This window comes from Eublepharis macularius, chromosome 6 (genome assembly GCF_028583425.1).
Source record: "Eublepharis macularius isolate TG4126 chromosome 6, MPM_Emac_v1.0, whole genome shotgun sequence".
Taxonomy (NCBI): Eukaryota; Metazoa; Chordata; class Lepidosauria; order Squamata; family Eublepharidae; genus Eublepharis; species Eublepharis macularius.
Window position 1 is genome coordinate 120,500,077 of NC_072795.1, and position 23,971 is coordinate 120,524,047.

At 43.2% G+C, this 23,971-nt stretch overlaps 1 protein-coding gene across 2 annotated transcripts in view; it reads left to right on the forward strand.

Moving 5' to 3' along the window:
- The first annotated feature begins 6,234 nt into the window (after positions 1–6,234).
- MXD4 (MAX dimerization protein 4) overlaps positions 6,235–23,971 on the forward strand; it is a 28,028-nt gene continuing 10,291 nt past the window's right edge. The window contains exons 1-4 of one of the 2 annotated variants that reach the window (XM_054983044.1): positions 6,235–6,343; positions 6,487–6,574; positions 11,493–11,522; positions 18,205–18,319. In XM_054983044.1, the coding sequence (XP_054839019.1) occupies positions 6,280–6,343; positions 6,487–6,574; positions 11,493–11,522; positions 18,205–18,319 (297 nt within the window). In that variant the 5' untranslated portion in view covers positions 6,235–6,279. Of the gene's footprint in view, positions 6,344–6,486; positions 6,575–7,019; positions 7,470–11,492; positions 11,523–18,204; positions 18,320–23,971 lie in introns of those variants that run through there. The other variant, XM_054983045.1, reaches the window with a different exon arrangement.

Here is a 23,971-nt window from a genome sequence, read left to right on the forward strand (position 1 = left end):
GTTGGGACTTTTTTTGAGTATACGCACTTCGTATTGCTTCCTAAAACTCTCTTGAGATCACTGAAGGATTGAAGAATAGTATGTAACAAATAAGCTTGTTTTAAATATCTGGAGCAAAGGTGAAAATATTTTAATTTCATCATGGTATGCTTCCATCTCCGGTAGACAGAATGCCCAGTATTTTTATTTGCCCTGTTTCTGTTCCTTTAATAAGAGCCTGGCTTACACACATGTGGCAGTGAGGTTTTCCTTGGCATGGAAATAAAGGGATAGGAAAAAATCTCCAATTTGCTGCTGCCAAAAAAAACAGAAACAGGGCCAACAAAAATTTGTTAACTCTGTCAACATACCAGATACAAAATTAGTCACAAAACAACACAAGGTAGTACATGACTAGTGAGAAAACTGACCTCAGACCAGAACCTATATGACACTTTGTACAAAGAGATGTCTGGGACGGCCTTTTTCATCTGTGCGGTCCAAGGGCAAGGAGTGGATCGACATGCATCGGTGAGGTTAGTTACTGATCTCTAGTGTGCCCAGCATACGCTGAAAGAGAATCTGTTTCCTCAAATACTGAAGGATCATTTGTAGATGAGGAATAATTTGTCTAATGCCTGGAAAGCATCTAATTCATTTCTAAAGCAAGCCCTGAGTGACGGTGACTAATATATCAAAGTTCGTTTGCTGATTTATTTGCAATCTGACCCATTTGCATTGCCAGAGCTGGGGACCATATACACCAGCAGATAATCACATCCTGGCCATTTATGTGAGAGGAGGAGCTGTGGCTCGGTGGTAAAGCATCTGCTTTGCACACAGACGTTCCTAGGTTCAGTACCCAGGAGCATCACCTGTTAAAAAGATCAGATTACCTGAGACTTTAGAGAGATGCTGCCAGTCAGAGTGGACAGTACGTACCTTGAGAGATAAAGCGGCAGTAGCAGGCAGCTTCATGTATTCAAGGGGGACACCTCCGTCAGTGCTGGGGTACAAGTGTTCTTATCACAGCTGTAACATTGCTATTGACTAGTACAAAAAAAAAACCCAATGACTCAAAAATTCTTACTTTTAAATAGCAATGCCTGCATCCTTTAGAGATTTACTCTTTTCTGTGTGGCTTATATTCTGTACACATTAGCTATATAAGGAAATAACAAATTCATTCAATTTTTTAAAAATAAGATTATACACATTTCCTGTTGCTGTCTATGGACAAACTGCTTTAATACTATCGCTCCTTAATTTGTCATGAATTCTGTTCCTAAAATACTCCAAAGTAGATTATCTTAATTCACATTTCTGTTAAGCACAGATTGGCAATGTTAATTGGGAGGATATTACAAAGCAAAGATATTTTATTAAAGCTTAAATCTCAGGCTTTACATTGTAATGTTTGTTAAAGATTTATTCTTATAAAAAGATATTTATTATTTCTTTGTAGGATTTCAAACAAGGTATAGTGAACTCCAACTGTGAAGTTATATACAAAAGGTTGTTTTGGAGGAAAATTATTTGATTTAATATAATGAATATTATTTATGAAAGCTGGTTTAATTTTGTAAATGGTGCAATACAGAATATCTACAAATATGATAGCTAAGAATGTCAGATATTTTATTTTTTAAGTAATAAATCTTATGTCTCTTAATGAAAAGCACAATTATAATACACATTTGCCTGAAGAAAGACTTTCGTCTATCTTCGAATAAATAAAATGCCAGAACATCCAACTTACACCTGCTCTCTTGTTGTTTCCTTTAATGCATGACATTTGACATCCATGAGATTTAATTTGGTCATCCACCCGTTACCAAGTCTTGATAACGTCTCAGGTCATATCCAGCATGGGATTAATTGGGTTTAATATAGTATACTTCAATGGGCTTAAGAAGGCCTGAGGGTGTGATTGGGACAGCTCTATTGCCAACTATGAAACCCATAACAAGAATCAAATCCCAAGATTTACAGTGCAATCCTAAGAAGAGTAACTCCAGTCTAAATCTATTGATTTCAATGGCTTTAGACTGGAGTAACACTTCTTAGGATTACACTGATAGCTGCCCTTCCATTCTCCTGGTTCCCAGTGCCATGGTGTCTGGCTACAACTACAGCCACGGGATCAGTGGTGTGAAGCTGGGTCAGTATCAGGCTTGAAGTCAAAAGTACAAACAAGCAGTTCAGATGAAAGGAGCCAGACCTGGGCAGGTAGAGGTAAATTCTAGGAGATAGGGTTGGGTTAGTTGAGCAGAAGCAGAGTTACACCCTGATGGCAAGGGGCTTAGAAGGGTGTACTGCTACTTAGGTTTACACTGTCAGTGTGAGATACATCTACACAGGCTGACCCAGGATGCCCCCTCCTCCCCCTTTCTGTTTTAACCTTGGAACCTGGGCATATGCTATCTGTCAACACACACACACACACCCAATATCATAGGCATAAAAGTTTAGGTCCAGGAGATCAAATTAGCATTTATGCTAATGCATTAATATTTCTTGGTCAGTCATATTCTTCTGTCCCCAAACTTAAGCAATATTCATGAATTTGGGAAAATCTCAGCATATAAGATCTGTTTGGAGAAACCTACAGCTATGCAATCAGCGAACTTCCAATTCATCCATCCTTTGAGGCCTTTTCTGTAGAATATACAGCACTTTGAATATGCAACGGTTTTGATTCCAAGAAAGATTAGGGACATTAGAGCTACAAGGCATGATGAATATCTAGACCTTCCAGCACCAAAGGCAGAATGCCTTTTTATATCAGTTGCTGGGGAGCACGGGCAGGAGATTGCTGTTGCAGTCGTCCTGCCTGTGGGAGTCTTAGAGGCCACTAGCTGGCTAATGCATGAACAGAATGCTGGACTGGATGGGTCTTTGGCCTGATGTAGCCTGGCTCTTCTTACGACATTATAACCCTAAACCTTAGTTCCAGTCTGAAACAAACTGATGGTGACTTGATTGGAAACATTAGCGTTAACTTGGGAGGGGGGATCAACGTATTAAAAATTAGTATTATTCCATGATTAATATCCAGTAGCTTCCAGTTAATATTCCATAGAAATTCTTCCACCAAATAGATTCCACATTTCATACTTTTATAAGGGGAGGGGGCAAAACGCCACATAGCATATAAAAACTGCAAAAGAGGGTTTGTTTTGCCCAATCTTAAAATATACCACAATTCATTTCTAGTGGCACAGGTGAGATTCTGAGACAGCAAACCAGCAAATAAAAAACAGCCCGAATGAAGCTGAATAGAGACATCAGATTCTCACTTAGATTCTCACTACAGATGTTAATTTCTGCTCTAATCAAGCTCCTGACATCTTCCTTTGCTACATCCATCTAATCAAGCTGCATTGTACTTATTCATCCTGATGTCCTTCCTAGGATATAAAGGCTCAAGGATCTCCATTCCTACTTGAAGAAGGGAGCTCTGAGTCTCAAAAGCTCACACTCTGAAAATCTTACTGGTCTCAGGCGCCACTGCACTCAAATCCTGCTGTTCTACTGCAGACCAACAGGGCTACCCACTCAAAACTATACTGGATGAGCTACAGCTAAAATAGAATGCAGACGCAGGGCTGCAGATATAGGCCCCGTAGTGGAGTTTTATTCTCAGAACATCTGACTCCCTCTGCACTGGGATGGAGTCCAGGTCTGTAGTGCCCTCCAGTATCACCTTCTTAATCCAGCCATGGGATAAGCCTCAGACTCTGGAGCAAAGGAGGGTTACTACAGCACTCTAATCCTTCTTTTTCCATTGCCGCCTCTCTCAAAGCCCCTCCTCTCACCCGTCCCTGAGGTGAGACTGTCTGAGGGTGGGCTGACACTGGTATCCAATGCCCTCTCTTTAGGGGCAGGTCCATGGTGAGTGAAGGGAATTTGGGCCAATGGCCTCCCTGACTGGGCCCTCCCCTGAGGTTTTAAGAAGCTTCTCTGGTTGCTGCTAAGTCTCTATGTATGGTCTGTTTCCAGGTGCAGTCCTCTATCTGAGCCCTGCCTTCCTTCTGGGAGCATGTGCTTGACCAATAAGACACTGACACGGTGCATCTCTGGATGTGGCCTTAACTGAGAGCCAAACTACAAGTGACGTCTGACACTAGCTGGACACTTGTCAGCTTCCCTCAAGTTTTGATGGGAAATGTAGGCATCCTGGTCTTGCAGCTTGGCTCTCCAACTGCTGTCCAATGGACTTTTCAACTGTCACTTGTCCAACATTCCGCCAAGCTGCCTACATTTCCCATCAAAACTTGAAGGAAGCTGACAAGTGTCCAACTAGTGTCAGGCGTCCCTTGTAGTTTGGCTCTTAGTCCTTTCCACACAGCCCTTGGTTGAGCTGCCTGCCACAGCAGTGCCTGGGTAAGGCTGTCCCCTGCTGAATGCCCCTCTGGAGTACGTGAGTGCAGGGGTGGGGGTGCCACCCCTGGACACAGAGCTACCAACTGCAGCTGAAACAATATTTAAATCTGCACATCCTATCAGATCTCCACTGGCCAATTAGAAGTCCTTCCAGGTAACAGCCCCACATAGTCCAATTTCTAAAGACATTTGGAAAGCAGTAGTGTCAGCAAGCTCTGAGGAGCCCACAACCACCATGTTGGAGACCCCTGTCATAGAGTCTACTAAGACAAACTGATTGTCACCAGTAAAGACACTAAAGGTGAGAGGTCAGTTGGGGACTGAGAAAGTGATGGGACTGCTGTTGGCTGGTATCCTCCTATGGCATCTATACCTTAAGAAGTGAACTCTGGCTCATGAAGGCTCATATAGAAATAACTGTCTTTAAAGTGCCAGCAAACTTCTGTTTTATTTTTGCTCCAACAGACTAAGGTGTCTACTCCCTCGATCTTCAGAGTAGATTTTTTTCCATTATACTGAGAAAAACCTGAGGGGCATTTTGAGAGGTTTTTTTTTTTAGGCCGAGTAGATCATAAACTGGTTACACCAGTATATTTATTGGTATGGCCTACAGAACACATGCGCACAGCCTACAAGTGAAGTAAGGTAGAAGAAAAAAGTTGGAGGAGGGAATAATATGTGGTGGGAATTTCCCAAGCTGTAGTTGGCAGCCTTAGCAACCTTATCTGAAGAGGTTCAGTCCATTTACTACTTTATTTTTCCTACTGCAGGCCTAGGACTGGAACTGCAGTTTTAGTGGAAACTGGGACCCTCAGGGTAATGTATGCCTCTTCCCTGAATTTTCTGTCTATATTGCTGAGGTGTGTGTCCATACACACGTACACCTGCATAGGGTTTTCAACTGTTCAGCCCCATTGCTGTCAGTTTTAAGTAAACACACACAAACATGTACACCAGCCGCCTGCCTGGCTGCCAGGAGATGGTTGTTGTTGTTTTTTCATATACTACAGAGAATCGGAGCAGGACTAGTTTTACAAGGCTGCTGCCCTTTAAAGCAAAGGAATTTGCTGCGCTGCACACTGCTCAGAGCCTTGGGTGCCGGTTTCACTCCCTGTGCCTGAAAAGAAGCTTCTGTCAAGGCTGCAGCTGTGTTTAGCTTCCTTTCTCAGCTGATGCTGAGGCAGCAGAAAGAGAAGGCGGCGAGAGAGCGCCTGCGCCAGCGGCTCCTGAGTCGCATTCTTTGTTCCTGCTTCCTCCAGCTCTGAGATGTGTCTCCATCGCCGCTCGGTATCCTCCCAGCCTCTAAGAGGCAGCGGCAACCCCGGCCGGGGATGACCCTTTGACTGCGAGTCTCCTCCGAGCGACCCGCAGGAGCCAGCGCCGCGCTTCGTTCTAGCGCCCGACCCAGGAGCGACGCCGCCCCCTGACTGGAGCTGCTCTCCGCTGCCCTGCTGAAGTCATCTGTTTTCCTCGGAGGAGAAGGGAGAGGTCTGCCTCCCCCTCCCTCGCCTGTCGCCGCGGTTCCGTCCCTCGCCCACTGCTGACACACCTCCGGCAAGACATTGGCTGGAGCAGCCACCCTTATTTGCATGGACCAATCACGGGGCACTGGCTGCTTTGCATAGGCGCCGGCGGCCAGTCAGCGAGCGGCGGGGCTGGTCCTCACGTGCTGTTGCTAAGCTTTGGCTTCTAGAGTGTTGCTATCGCGGCCGGCCTATCGGAGAGCAGGATCCCCGGGCCTGTCAACATGCCCTCCGCGGGAGGCAGGGCGAAAAGGCCCTGAGACGGCCTCCGATTGGTCCGACTCCTGCGCGGAGGGTCGCTGATTGGCCCCGGCCCCTGCTCGTCCGGAGCGTTAACGTGCCAAGTGCGGGGCTGGCTACTGGGCTGCTGAGGAGGGGAGCTCGGGAGGACATGGAGTGGAATTCCCTGCTGATGCTCCTGGAGGCCGCGGAGTACCTGGAGAGGCGAGAGAGGGGTGCGTGGAGGGAGGCCGCGGCGGGGCTGGCGGCGGGGGCGACCCAGGCCGCGGCGGGGCGGGGGGCGCCGAGCCCCGCCGCCCCTGCCTGCGGGGAAGCCGCCTCTGCCCGGGGTTAAGCCTGGCTCTTTCTTGTCGCGCAGAAGCCGAGCACGGCTACGCCTCGGTGCTGCCCTTCGAGAGCGACTGCGGCAGGAGGAGAAGGCCGGCCCGGAAGCCCCAGAACAGCCGGTGAGTGGCGCCGCCGTCGCCTCCTCCTCACGCTCCCTGCCCGCGGCCGCCCACCGCCATGTTGCCCCACTCGGTGCTGGGCTGCCAGCGGCTCCCTTCCTGCCCGCCCGCCGCGCTGCCACGCGTACAGCGGCTCCCGTCCCGAGGAGGCGCCGCGCCCGCTGCTTCGGAGGCGGGGGGCTGCGGCCTCCACGCCCAGCCGGTGCTCGGGATGGGACTCGTTGCCACTCTGCCCTGGAGCTTCCTGTGAGGATGAAGGGGGCAAGGGGGCGAAACTCCCCGTGCTGAATTACTAGCAACAAGGGTGGGATAAGAGCACCCCTCAGAGAGAGAGAGCTATTCCCTATCTTGTTTTTTAGAAAAATACTTTCCGTTGGACTAACTGGCCTGTAATTTCCTGGCGTTTCTGCCCTGCTCAGTTTACTTCAGAATATCATTGTTATATATATTTGCTGAATTTCCGATCCTCTTGTCAGGAGGTTGACTTTAGTGACATTACGTTGGATCAGTAACCACCCGTTTGAGTTCATTGTTAGAAGACATCTTAATTTGGCCGTTCATGTTAAACCTCACTTTGCCCTTGATTCTGTTTAGACATCTTCCATTAAAAGGATAGCTGTAGCATGACTGACTTCAGGTGTCTGAAGATGATTTCGTTAGGCTTCTAGGTTGCTGGACTCTGGCTCTTTTCTACTGCTGCAGACGGACTAACATGGCTTTCCATCTTGATCTATCTTAAGCAGGACTGTCATCCATACCTGTTCCTCAGTGAAGGGGCATGCAAAGAACTCATTCAGCTTCCTGTTGAGCTTCGGACCCTGTTTGAGTAATCCTTTTGTTGGACAATGGGCCAGACATCCCCTGGCTGGTTACCAAACACAAGAGCCTTTACTGGGTGAGACCAATGGCTGATCTAGTCCAGCATCCCGTTTCATGTAGTGGCCTACCAGTTTCCCTGGAGAGTCAGCATACAGGTCAAGGCTTCCTTAGATTTTGTCTTCTAGCAGGGATATTCAGAGGTTTATTGCTTCTGAATGTGGATGTTCCCTTTAGTCATTGTGGCTACTAGTCACTGATGGACCTCTTCTCCATGAAGGTGCCTCATCCCCTTTTAAAGCCATCTGTCCTTGTGGCCACTGTCAGTGATCTGCACAAGTTAATTACTCGTTGACTAAAGAAGTATTTTTCTTTCTCCATCCTGAATCTGTTGTCTGTCAACTTCATTGGGTGCCTCCAAGTTCTGGTATTATGGAACGGAAGAAAAAGCACTCTATCCATTTTCTCCACCCCATGGACAACTTTTATAAACTTCTGGCATGCCTCCCCCTGACTGTCTTTTTTGCCAAATTGAAAACCCACGGACTTTTTGGCCTTTCCTATGAAGAAAAGTGCTCCAACTTGTCAGTCATCTTGGTTGCCCTCTTCTCTGCTTTTCCAGCTCTGTAGTATCCTTTGGGATAAACAGGGACCAAAACTGAATATGTTATTCCCAGTGAGGCAGCATCATAAATCTACAAATAGATGTTACAGAGTTAGCCATTTTGTTTTCAATGCTTTCCTAATAATTCCCAGCATGGAGTTTGCCTTTTTCACCACTTGCATCTGCATATATATAAAGTTGGGATATTTTGTTTTAATATGCACCACTTTACAGTTGTGTACATTAAACTATTTGCGGTGTTGTTGCCCACTCGCCCAGTTTCAAGAGATCTGCCTTCCCCTCCTCCCCACCATTTTGAATAATTTGGTATCATCCACAAATTTGGCCACTACACTGCTCACTCCTTGGTTCTAAAGGTGTGTGTATGTATCTGCAGTGTTGCTCCATTCCTTTAAATATGTGTAAATTGTTTTTATAAATTTATGGGCTCGATCCTATGTATGTTTACTTGGGAGTAACTCCCACTCTGTTCAGTGGGATTTTCAGAAAACTGATTGTAGCAGGGAAGCTGTTTCTGACTGGACGTGGGAAAAGATTCTGTCCAAGGGTGAAATGCCTGCTCTTGGATCAGCAGAAGTTTTACTTGCTCGATTACTTGTTGGGTGTTGCTAAATCCACAGGAGTAGTGCTAGGGAAGAAAGTGGATGGTAGTGGGTCAGCTACAGAAAGGGTTGCGTTGCTGAAACTTGGCAGTGCTCCTGTGCTACTAAGAGCTGTAGATGAGGAAGTTTGCCCAGGTTCTGCTTCTAGTGTCATAGTCGCACAGTAAAATTCTTTATGACTCTCAAGTACAGAAGCCCTCAAGATCTGGGCTTGACAGCTCTCAGGAGACATCTTCAGCAAACTGAATGGAAAATACAACAAAGTCTGCTGTGGAGGGAGCAAAGCAAAGGCCTCTTAACTGATCAATCTCATTCCCCTACCCTCCTCCTCATTGTAACGTCCTGCGAGGTAAGTTAAGCTGAGAGGAAGTGACTGTCCAAAATTGTCCATTTAATTCCAACGGGGCTTTGAGCCCTGGTCTCCCCAGTCATAGAACAGCACTTCAATCACTAACCCTATATTGAAAAGAGTCCAGTAGCACCTTTAAGACTAACCAGCTTTACTGTAGCATAAGCTTTCGAGAACCACAGTTCTCTGACGAAGAGAACTGTGGTTCTCGAAAGCTTATGCTACAGTAAAGTTGGTCAGTCTTAAAGGTGCTACTGGACTCTTTTCCATTTTGCTACTATAGACTAACACGGCTAACTCCTCTGTATCTGATTCTATATTGGCTCCCTATGTATGGCGTAGGGAGCTGTGGTGATGGGCAGCCACACCAGGTTTGACTCTGTGACAGCAGGCTTGCACTTAGAGGCACAGATAACACCACCGCTGAAAGTGGTAAGTAAAGTGAGGGCCCACTTGGGCCTAAAGGTCTTTGGAGGAGGGTTTTTTCCCTCTCCTAGTTGCAGTGCACAGACTGATGGCCTCAGGCCTCTCATTTATAGAACTTTGTAGCTCAAGTAGGATTTGGGTGTAGAGATGCTGTAGGTACTGAACATGCATACTAGTTTTAGAGTTTAATTCCCCCCCCCTCTAATCTCTGTTCTGGGAAGCAGAGATTGAACCATTATATGTACCGTAATTCTAAAGAATTTAATAGCTAAATTTAATGATTTCTTTAAGGCAGCACCCTGCAATTGCTGAATTAAATTCATGCTCCTCCTTAGAAGCAGTCATTCATAAAAGGATATTATCAAATCATGGATTAATATCTGTGTGTTAACGTGGCTGATCCTCTGACCGTAATATCTTAAGTGATTTGTAGATTTTTGAAAACAGGGTCCCCAATCTTTTTGCACCTGCAGGCACCATTGGAATTTCGAGAGGGAATAGTGAGAATCACCGCAAAATGGCTGTCACAACAAGTGAAGCCAAATCCAAAATGGCTGTCACAGTTTGCAAAATGATTGCAAATGGGAATAAAAAGAAACAAAGGAAAGCCTGGGGAGAGGAGGGGAAAAGAGAAGAGGGAATGGAAGCACTAACCTCGATGCTTACTATTCCTCCCAGTTCTCCAGAGGCAGCTACTGCTATTGCATCCATGAAAAACTCATTTGAATGAGGGCAGCCAGTAACAAGTTCTGTCTTACAAATACCCCATCCACTTTCTGAAAAACTTGGCAGGCACCAGGGAAAGTACTGTTGGGCACCATGGCACCCACAGGCATCACAATGGGGAATTTAGCTTTAAAATGTAAAAGCAGTCTAGAAATGTATTAAATAATGCAAATGTGGCTGATTCCCAAAGGCCTATCTTCATTTATTTACTTCAGTTCTCTCCAATGGGGACCCATAGCAGATCTCATTGTTCACCTCTCCTCCAAACAGCCCTGTTAGGTAGGTTAGTGTGAGTGTGTGTGACAAGATCACCCAGCAAGCTTCAGTGGCAAAGTGGCAATTTGAACTGGGTCTAACAGATCCTTGTCTTACACTAATCACTACACCATGCTAGCTCATTTTATCTCGCTTTTTATATGTCCAGTTCAACATTGAAAGCACGGCTGTTCCTTGCATAACAGCACTAACTTGTTGATACGGTTACCATTGTACCTCATCCAAAGTGCATACTTTCCATACAAAAGACTCACTGGCTGCATTCAGACATTTGCTCCACAACGGCCCAGAGTATCAAGTGTCCAGGGTGCAATAGCTGGCACTTACTAAAGTTGTTTGTTTTTTTGCTTTGAGTTCTCCAGGCAAGACTTGAAATGGCATGATTGTTCATAGGGACATATAAATGTGCCTTTTTCATTTTGTTTTTGTATATTGGAACATTTAGTTTTTCCTGTTGACATAGCAGATATTCCTTGCATCCTTTTATATATTATATACCAAAATAAAAAAGAACATTAAGATGCATGATTTAAAAGGAAAAATGAAATACAAAGGAACAGAAAATGGCACAAAAATAAAAATGTATGAGTTCATAATGGAGAATTTATATTGGAATACGGGTTTTCAAGTCATGCTTACAGTGGCTACAAAATTTGGCCGTGGTTTACAGTGCAATCCTAAACAGAGTTAGTTTAATTTAAATGGGCTTAGACTGGATTAACTCTTTCTAAAATTGCTTTTAATTATATGTCCAGTATGTCATAACCTTCAGTTACACTGTTTAAGAGAATGGCAATCTTGAATCTTATTAATGCTTTTTTTCATTTTTGTCTTTTCTGTGATTTCTTTAATTTTATACAGGGTGTGTTGGAACTTTAAATATTCATATCAAAGAGATTCAAGGTTGATCCCATTATTATTCATTAAACTTGAGAAAATAAGATAAACAAATGCTATGCAAGTAGGCAAGTCAAAAGAATAGCCCCAGAAAAGGTTGTTTTTTTAATGTAAATTGGATTGTAAATGCATTTTTATTTTAACTACAGGCTTTCTCTCAGGAGATAATACTTCTCTAACACAACATTTTTATTTTTAAAGGTCTTCACATAATGAACTAGAGAAGCATAGGTAAGTAACAATAAAATAGCAGAGCTATTGTATCTACTGGCATACACATGTGGCAGTCTTTTAAATTTGTTTATTTATTTACACTATTAATCGTCTGCTTTTTCTCTGAGACTCAAGGTGGATTACAAATTATGATAAAAACAGTCAACAGCAAATATTTCTGATGAACAGGGCAATGCAGTGTGGTTAGGAATGAAGAACGGGAAAATTAATGTGAGCAAAGAAAAAATACTTAAAAGTTGACAATACTATACAGAACAGAGGACTACAAAAGTAGAAGACACAAATTATAGTATAAAAGGGGTGATTTGTGCAGTAGACACTGCAGTATACTATAACACTTTCCCTTACAGAAGCAACCACTTGAACTGATCCATTATGTTGTAGTTCTAATCTCTTTATAAGAATGCTCTCCTGTTTGATGCCTGATGTACCTTTTGATTAAGTAAGTTACACTGAACAGTTTAGTAATACTTTTTAAGCCTCTCCCATTGGAAGTCAGTGGGAATTTCATGTACTCAGCTTTGTTAAGTTTGTTCCGACATAATTTTATGTGGTGCTTTTTCTACTCGTAGGAGTCAGTTGTGCACTGTGTGAAGGGGAATCTTTTCAACTTCTAAAATAAGGCCTTAATTTCTTTACTTGGATGTCAACTTAATGGCTGCATGTTTTAACACTGTCTGGAGAGGCAATGTATACATTTCCCAAATAAATAAATATGATTGATATATGCCTCTGCATGATGGGGAAAGGGTTCTAGTCCTTTAGGGATATGAGTGTAGAGCAACAGCACTTATGCCTGAAACTAAATCTCCAAGGTATTAATAAACTGACCCATCCAAAAAAATTTCAAATGGCATCTCTCTTTACCATCCATTCTCTCCCATTCTGCCAGGTGGTTTTTGTTTATAAGGTAGTAAGCGTTTGCGTCTTATCACCATTTGCTCACAGCATCTGAAGGTCCACCATTTCACAGATGCCAGAGAACAGTACCACTAAAGTTTTTCCTTTTGACTTGTCAAGAGTCTTGCTGGTGTTCATAAAGTTTATGATAGTCGTGTAGTGTTACTTGCACCTCAAGACATTATCATCCATGTCTTCTCTTGGTTACTTGTACATATCTGTGGCATTCTGTGCCTCGTGGCAGAGATGAATCTCTAGTTCAATGTTATAAAATCTAATCTTCACCTAACCAAATACATACACATGCATGATTATCAACTTGCCAAGGATAATGGCCTTCCTACCCCTTCAGGGGACTTGTGCACAAGCCACCTGGTTTCAGATATCTTGTACCACCAGCTTCAGATGATGCTTTGTAACCAGTGTCTTGGTTCCCCTGTGATCGTGATGTCATTTGTGCCAATGCTACCATCCAACCATAGTTTCAAAACCTCTGTCACATTTTCAGTTCAGAACATTTCATGTTCCCCACACTGTTCTTTGCTTGCTTCAATGATGAATCAATTTTATTCTGAGGGGTGCCAGCCTGTCTGGCATCACAAATTGAACGAATTGGGCCAAAAAGTTACGAATTTTGTGAAAACCATGGCCCCACAAAACACATTTTCATGAAACATGAATTGGCCCGATTCGTCACGAAATTAGATTCGTATTTTGATTTGTGCCCATGTCTACTTGTGAGTATTGTCTAGCTGATATTTTGGCCCTGGAATCTCAGGGGTGATTGGCAAATCTTTTTTTCTCTAATTAAAACAGTTTTTCAAGGCCATGATCAGGACTTGACTCCTACGAAGTGCTCAAGTGAACAGTGTGCCCAGTGTTCCAACGCAACAGGTTAAGATGGTCTTGCACTCTAGTGTTGAACTCCTCCCTAAGGTGGAATCTGATTTTTACTTTTTCCAGCCTACTTTGGATGTGGAACAGATGATTATTTCCTGGAGATTACAGGATTTTATGTTGCTAAAACTACTAGACACGGAAGCACCTACTGTGTTCTTATGTTATGAAGGTCCTAGGAAGAGCTATAAAGTATCCAGTCACCACTTTCATTATTGGATAACTGTGTTGATCGCGCTCTGCTGTAATCTGGCACATCATCCACTTCGAGATCTTACTTGGGTGCATTCCACGACAGCAAGTGTCACATCAGTGGCATCTTCCCATGGCATCCTGTTTTTTGAGCTCTGCGGCACAGCCCCCTTGACTCAGCCTTGTGCATTCCTAAAATTAGATCTTTGTGTTGGAGCCAGGAAGAATGCTGCATTTGGCAGTACAGTTTTCCATGTCTTATACTACTATAAATACTTGGTTCCTTCCAACAGGTAATTGAGCTTGTGAGTCTTTTTTGCCTGTAGGGAATGCAGAGGGACCACAAAGAGCAGATTGTTTCCCCGTAGCTTGCATTGTTCAAGTGGTCCTCTGTGCAGGCGGGCCAGACGATGTTTGGATCCGCGCCCTATGCTATGCCAGTTCTCCTTTCTTCTGTAACCGATAAAGTTGTGGCCTTGTTTCTTCAGCCTTTGGCCCTTTGTCTTTGCCTTGTCTCTCCCCCCTCCCCTTGACTTGGTCCCACTAGATGCACCTTGCTGCTTAATTCTTTCATTTCTTGCAGCAGCATTTTAAAGTCAGTTTGTGTGGAGGGGGCTCATTCACTAGTTTTTCTTTCTCTGTCAGTAGTTGACATTTTGCCTCTTTCACCCCCCTATGTGCTGGTGGCACAGTGGTCAACTTGGTCAACTTTTAAGTGTAGGCTGCATGATAGGAAACTCATCTCTCAATGGCCATTATTATTGGAGATTTGCATCTGCTGCCAACAATTTACAAAATGAGCAAGGTGCAATTAACCATTGATGTTCCAAGCAACACTTTGGGAACAGGTGAATCTACATCATCGTCTTTGAAACAGATCTGCTCAGTTTTGGCATCTCCAGCTTAACTTACAACATTGGAAACATTTCTGACCAGGGCCTTTTCCAGATGGCTTACCTTCTGCCGCTCCATGCCGCAACGTTGCGGCTCGTGCCGGAGAAAACGCGAAATAGCACGTTTTCTCGTGCGAGTTTTGCGCAACATCGCGCAAAACTCGCGTGAGAAAACGCGATATTTCGTTTCCCCCCCCCTGCACGAGCCGCGACGTTGCAGCATGGAGCAGCAGAAGGTAAGCCGTCTGGAAACGGCCCAGAAGAGAATCCAGTATTTAAAGATCCCTCCCTTAATTACAGTGTAACCTTCAAAAAATGTCCAAGATCACATCAGGGGGAAAAAGCACAAGGGTCTTCTATATTGGGTCCCTAAATATTGGCTGATATATTGTACCTGCAAAGATAGATAATGTTCCTTAGCATTGAGTTTGGGGTCAAGAATTGCCAGATGAAGGTTGCTCTTTCTGGGTATAACATTTTTCTTGCCTAATTGGAGTTCTCAACACAGTGGGCTTCACCCACCCATTCTTGAAGGGATAGCTGTCCCAGTCCTCCTAATTATGGGCGCTGATCACAGCCAGTCCAGCAATCAGACAAGGTGGGACACACTTCCATTTTCTTTTGTGAGTCTGAAAGTTCTATCTTACCCTGGGGCCTTGGCTTTCTAATCTCTGGGTTCATTCTGGGCTGTACCCATGCCCAAGTCATGAATTTCAGACTCGTCTTAATTAAAATTATATTTATTAGCTTTAAGGAGTGTTTGCAGAAGCATAAAGCACTCTCACACAGGAAACAGACATAAAACAAAAAAAAACTTACTGTTGCTACATAAAATCTGCCTAACTAAAAACTTAAAGAGCCTGCTTCCTTAAGTAGCATCCATTTGGTTGATCATCTTACCCATCTGGTAGAATGCGTGCTCCCTCCATGCCTAGTTGGTCTGGCATAGGGACATGCTGAGATGGAACGAATAGAAATGGAAACTGGGTGAGCTGAGAAGCTGTCTTTTCTAGAACTTCAAGCATGATCCGGCAACTCAAGAGCCAATCAGGGCCAAGCTGTTAATTAGCATTTCAGCTGTGTGAAAATCTAGGGAATATACATAGAGCCTCTCTGAAAACAGTTTCCCAAGACTGAATAACTGGGGAACTCCACGACTGCTCTCCAGGCGTTACTAATAATCCCAGCCAGCACATATCTAGCTAGGCTAGAGCCTGAAAACACGACTCTGGACACAAGTCCACCCATTTTTATCAAAAGTTGAGTTTGAGCTGACAACTTCCTTACAATTATTTAGTGAATCATACTTGTTCTCCATGAGATATGATGTTCTGGGAGCATGGCAGCATTGGTATGCTGACTTGTGTATCTATGAAGCACAGTGGTTGGCTTGTGAGTCAGCACTCTAATAGTTCAAATCCCACTACTGCTATGAAAGTATAAACAGACAATATTTTATTTCATGGGTCCCCAACTTGGTGTCTGTTGGTGCCACGGCACCTGCCAGCACCTTTCCTGGCACCTGCCAAATATTTTTAGAAAGTAGATATAGGCAGGTGGGGCTTTGACTGGATATTTGATTGGCTGTTGAGATCTTGGGGCTGAATTGGGCCCATTTGGGGCTGAAATCGGCCCACTGTGGAGCGTGGGATTGCTGCCTGGGTGGCACAACAGGCCCTGGAGTGCTCCCGCACTTCCTACCAGGTCAATTTTGGCTCCAAATGGGCCCGATTCAGCCTACTGCAGAGCACAGGAATGTTGCTGGGAGGGCCCTAGAGAGCTCCTGCACTTCACAGTGGGCCAATTTATGCCCGATTCAGCCCATTTGGGGCTCAAATCAGCCCACTGCGGAGCCTGGGTGCGCCACACCACCCAGGAGGCACGGTCCCTACCTTTTTCCCTGCTGGCCAGATAAGTGGGGGAGGAGGGTGGGAGCAGGGGATCCCTGCCCCCAGCAGGGGACTGGCAATAATAATCTACCTGTCTTATTAAGACTTACAGTACATTTAGGTCCTTGTTGATAGTACTCAGATTCAAGTCCAGTAGCAACTCAGAGCCCAGCTAGATTTCCAGAGTCTCTTAAGGTGCTACTGAACTCAAACCTTGCTATTCTACTGAAGACCAACATGGCTACCCACCTGAATCAACCGATGCTAAGATTGTGTTAAATACTGCAGTGAAGTTATATTCACAAATACTCCGTTTCAAAAATAGGCAATATTTCTGAATTTGGTGATAAATTCCCACCTCTATTTTTAGTACCAAGTTCTTGTTTGATGATGGTATGGTGGAGGCAAAGCTCAGGATAAGAATAGCAGCTGGGGAAAAAGGCATAGAAGTGATGGAAAGAGAGAGGGCTGGCAGAGAGTGAGAAAGAGTCTGGGAGAAGCTGCTGAGGAGCCTGCATTACAGATGTCAGCCAGGAGAAAAGAGTGGAAATTGCCTTGTGCTGATCGGCTTGAGATGCCAGGGATCGGACCTGGGGCCATCTGTATGCCAAGCAAATGTTCTGCCACTGGACTACAGCCCCTTCCTACATGGTTATTCTCTTCTCAAAATGAGTGGAACAAAGACCGGTGGAACAGAGAGAGCAAGTAGGAGGGAGAAACGCCAGAGGTCCCTAAAGTCTTGGGTTCCCTGTGAAGGCATGGAGGGGAGCAAAGCCCCAGAGTGCTCCACTGGGACCAGAGGAGGTCGTTACCATGAAGGGTAAAAAACAACCCCTGCTGTCTGTGATGTGATACTTGCGTCAATTTAAAAACTCTACAGCATTTATGGTAATGTTGAAGAACCTCCCCAGAGGCTTCCTCATGACATCAGTGTTGAAAGATTGTCCTTTTGTCCATGCGTGGTCAACAGAACACTCTGCATTTCAAACTGCAGCTCAAGCCCCCACCTCAGACAACTGACATCACAAACCCTGGGTTTGACTCAGGTGTGGATTTCTTGTATGTGGCCCTGGTTTCTGTTTGGCTCAAGTGTATCCAGTTCCTACAAGCGTTTTGACAATTACATACAGGAGAACAATATGTAAAACCTCCATGCCTTATGGCATTGGGTTAATATTTTTGCCGTCAGGAGTATTTATTTTGTTTCTGGCAAAATACTGTGTGATAGAAGGAAATGGTTCTTTTTTTAGAAAATTGTATTCCAAGTTTCTGGAATAAAGATTTTAGTGACAGCCCCTAGGCTGAGTATTTCTTTCAGGTGCTGGGGTTACAGAAATTTGTCACTTAAGGGATCCGCAAAAATGTCTTCTCATCTGTTCTTCTCATCTTGTATGGCTGTGAATTTTTATCCTGCAGTATTTCTATATATTATGAGTTTGGGCTGTTACTGATGCTGCATCATGGGCAGCTCTTTTTATACCCATGATTTTGCTCCCCCCCCCCACACTTCTTGCTTTATGAAAGGAATAGTTCAGATCAGCGCCTTCTTGCTGCACAATGTGGTATGAGTATACTTTTTGGGAATCTGTCTTGTTTGTAATCTTACTACCTTGGAGTATTGGATTAATGAAGAAAGTCTAAAAGACAACCATTCACACTAGCTTGCTATACAGTCTTGGTTTTTATCTACTCAGCTCTCTCTGTCTATTTTCCTTTTGTTCCTAGAATATGTTTTTCTAGGAAATATGCTATAAGATTCATGTCTTGTGCAAAAAATTATTGGGATAAAAAACGAGGAATCCATAATTGTGGAAGTGAGTTTTATGTGGAAGGTAGCAAAGAGAAGGAATTGTTACCTATATTAGTTTACTACAGAGGAAATAACGCTCTGATTTTTACCATTTTCAGACGGGCTAAGCTCCGGCTGTATTTGGAGGAGCTAAAGCAGCTTGTCCCTCTTGGGCCAGATAGCACTAGACATACCACACTCAGTCTGCTGAAACGGGCCAAGACACACATTAAGGTAAAGCAAACTATTTTGTTTTGAATATTTTGCTTATGTGAATTCAAGGCTTTTTTATTATTATTATTAACGACAAGAATCTACCACCCTTGTCCTAAATTTCTTGTTCAGCTTTAGGTATGGAATATTCTGCTTCAGGCTGTGGGGTAGACTCCATTACCCATTGTCTAACATCCAAATAATTCTGTGATTAGCATGGGTATGTCTGTCTGAAACGTAACTCTAATGTGTTTTCACATTACATTGATGTACCTGTAGGTACATCCTATCCTAGAAATTACCAGTGCACAAACATTAGCCTTTAAAATAATATCAGGTATGCTGAAAACTTCAGATGAACATAGTTGACATCTGAATTTACTGATATCGAAATATTTGTTGACATGCAAGTTGAGCAGCATTGGACCTGTGCAGTAGCTACTTCTACATATTTTCCTGCATAAGCTGGTTCATATGCTTTAGGGTCTTAAGTACCTGAAGACAGCCGGATGGAGCAAGTTTTCGTCATGATGCAATATAAAAACCATATGGTTGGATAGGGCACTTAGTTGTCTCCTTCCCCCAGATAAACACAAATTGGTAGTTATGAAAAGATGCATATGCAAAATATTCCTGATCTAACACTTTGCCTGCCTTTCTTAGTAAGAAACATTGGATCATGTGGTTGTCACTGACCAAGAACACAAACCACACATCCTGAGACAACTGGAACAGACTTGTAACAATACGAATTTGGTGGCTGTGCATGGGACTATAGTTCTGATAAGGCGGTGCAGAAATGTGCATACTTCAGATGGGGAAGCTACAGGGTGTGTCGCAGTTGCTGGGAAAGAGGGATCCTACAAGAGAGCTGAATGAGATTGTAGGTTTTTCCGGATGCTTGACTTACCCCTATTTGCTTATCCGTTGATCGTATTGAAATCAGTTCTTCCACAAGTTTGCCTTTGCTTTGAATTTTACACTTATGGAGAGGATTTATTTTCTTCCTCATGCCTTAAATAATCAGGATTTTCAAGCAAGGATGCTGTCGTTGTCAATGGCATCATTGGTGATACCTCAGCACGCACACACACACCCTTTTCTTTTTTGCACTTATCAATATAAGTGCTGATTTTTTTTAAAGATAGAAAATTAACACATTTCCAGTCTTCACATGGGGAAGCCTAAAAGGGGAGCAACTCTGCCACCTATAATGAAGTCCCCTGCTCTGCAGTCCAAACCAGAGAGCCCTGCCCAGGCTGACCCAGATGCAAGAGATAAGAGGTTGGAACTGGTGGAGTAAACCCATTGTAGCACAGTGGTTAAGTGGTTTGGCTGTGAATCAGCACTCTATTGGTTCGAATCCCACTACTGCCATGACCTCAGCAGGTGGCCTTGGGTAAGTCACTCCTCTCAGCCCCAGCTGTATTGTGGGGATAATAATAATAATAACTTGTTCACCGCTCTGGGTGAGGCACTAATCTGTCTAGAAGAGCAGTATTTAAGCACAGTTATTATTATTAAACTGATCTCTTTTGGGAGGGAGCCAAGAGCAGCAGCTTCCATGTGCTTTTCAAAGCGCGCTGCTTTTTCTGGTGCCAGGAGTGGCCACCACATCTCTCCCCTGGGCCACCAGGGCTTTTGCAGGTTTTTTTTAAATCATCAATTTCATATCAATATATTAACCTACTGTTGTAATAATAGGTGCAACAGATTCTATGAATTCCCAGCTTTTATTTTTAATAAAAGTAAGTCTCTAGCCCCTTCCGTTGCAGAGATATAGGGGGAAAGGCATATGTCCACTATGGGGCTAGAGACTTGCTCCTTTTTTAAAATGAAAGCTGAGAATAGAACCAGCGTCGCCTATTATAACAACTGCAGGTTGATATATATGATATAGACAATGTTTTTAAAAGATTGAAAACAAAGCCAGGAAGGCAGTGGGAGGAGTGGTTTGACGATGACAAATGTCACTGACCAAACTGGATCTTGAAAACCAGTCTAAGAGTCCTGTTTAACCATTAGTGTGTAACTTGTGTTCTGCTGCACTAATTGTTAGGTGAAAAGCCTTGGAGCTGGTAGAATGGGAAACATATCTGTGTTTTCTAACAGCGTGAACCTTTGAAGGCTAAAATATTGTGTTTGCTTGTCAGTTCTAGTAAGCAAGTAAGCCTAGATGTCCAACCTCTTAACTTTGCACACATGTGCAGTATGGTTGTTGCACAGTTCATATAATTATTTTAGAATAATAATTATGTGATTTTTCTGGATAAGATGGGTATTATGGTTAATTTTTGATCATCTGAATTAGAAAGTGGCAAGTGTAATTTTCAGATTAATTTTAGATGGGTAGCTGTGTTGGTCTGCAGTAGAACATCAAAATTCAAGTCCCACAGCACCTTGAAGACCAACCAAATCTTCAAGCTGTGAGCTTTTTAGGTCAAAGCTCTCTTGTTCAGATTCAAGTAGGAATGAAGATTCTTGAGTCTTTATATCCCATCCAGAAGGTGGACGGGGTGTTTAAGGAAAGGCATTAGGATGCAAAGGTACAATGCGGTTTGATTAGGCTTCATTTATCCTTGCATCTGATGAAGGGAGTGTTGACTCTTGAAAGCTCATACCCTGAAAATCTTGCTGGTTTTCAAAGTGCTGTTGGACTCAAATCTTGTTTAAAACTAATGAAACTAAAATGTTTCTTGGGGTTTTTTTTAGACGAGTGTTCTCAGGAACTGCAAATAGATTTCATAAAATGAGAGAGGGAGAGACTAAAAAGGTCATATAGTCTAATCCCTGCCAGCCCATAATTGTTCAACTGACATAAGGGAGCTCATGTTGTGCTATATGCCTTTGCTTGTGCAGTTCAAGGCACCTCCCGGGCAAATAGGTCAAGATGATCTTGTAAATGAGCCAAGCTGCAATCTACAAAGAAAGGCACAATTCCCATAGAGGACTGGCTTATGAGCAGAAACCGTCTATGACATCATCCCAAGGGAACTTTGAGCCCTGTATGATAGTATTTTCTTTTTCGGCACCTCCAGGAGAATAACATGCAGGAGAAATAAACTCTTACTGATCATAAAAGCACACTTGAAATTACCTGCACTAGTGGCAGTATTTCCTTTAAAAATACCAGTCATGTCTTGAAGCCTGTACATTTCTCTGCTCCAATAACTTTTTCAGGGATATTATTTCAGAATTTGTGTTTTTTAAAAGGAAAACTATTTGAGGTACTTAAACCGTGTATAATAAAGCTTCGTCCCATTTTGCAGCATGATGCTCTCTCAGCTGGGCATGATTTCCATTAAAGAACTGGCATGTTAGGGAATTCTTAGCCTGTTTTCTGTTAGCTGTCATTCCAAAGATAAACCATCGCTGTACCCATGCTTGTTGGTAATCATATCTGTGGCATACTGATGTGAGTGGAGAACAGCTGCAGGGAAATTTACCAGCCTCCTTACTCTAACTAAACAGGCAAAACACACAATCTCCACGCATACAGTACATTTTCCATCTTGTTAGCATTGTAGTTACTGTTCTTTGTACCTATTCCAGCTTGAACTTGTTCTTGAAAATGGCTGACCAAATCTGGAGACGCTATTCCAGATGTGACTTCACCAGTGCCTTTGCAAGGTACCAGTGCTTCCTTATCCTTGCAAAAAACACCTTCCATTATTCATCCAAAAATGGAATTTGCCTTCATTGTAGCCTTCTCATATTGGCAAGCTCCCCTTGTGATCAGTCAATGCTGTGGCATCCTTCCTCTGCAGTTGCTACCATCTGAGGAGCTTAACCAATGTCCCTACGTGCTTTGCACTACTGAATTTGTAACGGTTTTTCATAATATCATCTTAGCATATTTTTTAAAATATTCAATTTTTTAAATTTGTTTTTTGTTCTACAATTTTTGTGCTGCCAACCATGATTCTAGTGGCAGCTAAGCACATATTATGTCTTTTTCATTTTTTTAGCATGCCTGTCCATTCCATGCACCTTCAAGGATTATCTGCATTAACCTATGTTTTATTATGTTTTTTCTGACTTTCTGCTAGTAGACCCCCCTTTCTTTGATATTTTTCTGCTTCTGCTTTCAAAACATTTGACAACATTTGTACCCACAAACTTAATTTCCACACTCACAAGTTGTTTGTGAAGTGATTAAAAAGTGTACTTTCTTTGGTGCGCCTTAAGTGCATTGGGTTGATGGCCTTTTATTCCATTTCAGTTGGATGATTCAACACGGCTCTTTCCACATTCTCTTCCCTCCTGTAGTGTTTCGTTTGATGATTAAATCCCAGTTGTTACAAGCTCTTTTTAAAAATTTCCTACCATTCTTTTAAAGGCTCTTTTCATCCAGTTAGATCTGGAGCCACCTCTTTGCATCTTGATTGGTATGCAGACTGTTGTTGGTCTTTGCCCAGAAGAATTCTATAGTTTTGCTTCTGTATACATGCCCGTAAAGTCCATAATCTATCATCTTGCTAGCTCACATATTTGCCTTTTAGGCATCCTGATCAGCAGGGCCTTGTGTGGAGGGGTGCAGGGTAGGAGTCCCACTTCTCCTGTGCAGTGCTGCTGAAGGAGGATATGATGCTCTTATTGGAATGCTTTTGGAGGCAGCAGTAGAGATTCTGGGGCTGGGGCTGGGGCTGCAGCTCCATGTAGGCTGAATGGATAGCAGAACTTGGCACCAATAAGTAGTGATACCAGGATCTGCTCTCCATTCAATAGCTGCACCTACATGGTACTGTGGCTGCAGCCCCAATGTTGTGTCGCTGCCACCTGATGCCCTCTAGTAAGGGCACCACATCCCTCTCCTCCTCCAGTAGTGGTGGAAGTGAGATCTCTCCTTGTGCTGTACCACACAAACTGCTGCTGAGCCTAGTTCTAGTTTAATCTCCTCCAATTAAATCAAGTGTGTCTTCCTCCAGCGCTTACACCTGCGACCATTTTATCTATTATATCTTCACTTCTTGGTAGAACCAACTCCAGCATAGGATTTTAACTTGTGAGTTGCCTAAGAAGGGAAATGAATGTATAGCCCTCCAATAATAGCTAGGACTTACTACAGTTCATAATGTTGATTCCCCCCCCCTTTCTTTGTGAAACCCAAGGATCCATGTTCACCCACAGTTTTTAGACTGACCTTTGCAGAAGATAGTGGAAGAACAAAATATTTTGGATGCCCTTGTGAAGAATGACTCGTAGCAAGTTTTACTTGCCCACAAACTGATTTGTCTTGTTGCAGGATAAGCTTTTTGTAGGTTTCTGCTGCAGATTTTTCACCTTACGAGGATGCAGTTGTTAGAATTCTTTCACAGAAAATATTCTAGTGCCATTCTAGGAAACTACTTAAATGACATTGAAAGTTTGAAACCAACATAGAGTTGTGATTTGAATAAGGTGTACAGTATGCATAGATGAAACTACTGTCGAACATTTATTTAGCTTTTATTCAGTGAATCAAACTGGTTGGTTGACAAAGCTTTTACCAGATTCCTAGTGGCAAGAATTGGAAGTGGGGAAAAAACACCTAAAATCTTAGTCTGGTTTAATAAAATTTGGAAAATCGTGATAATGGACTAAAGCTCAGAACTACTGAAAAGTATAGAAAATCCAAATTATATCTCAGATTTCTTAGGTATATATTTCCTATACGGACTCTGTGAAAGAATA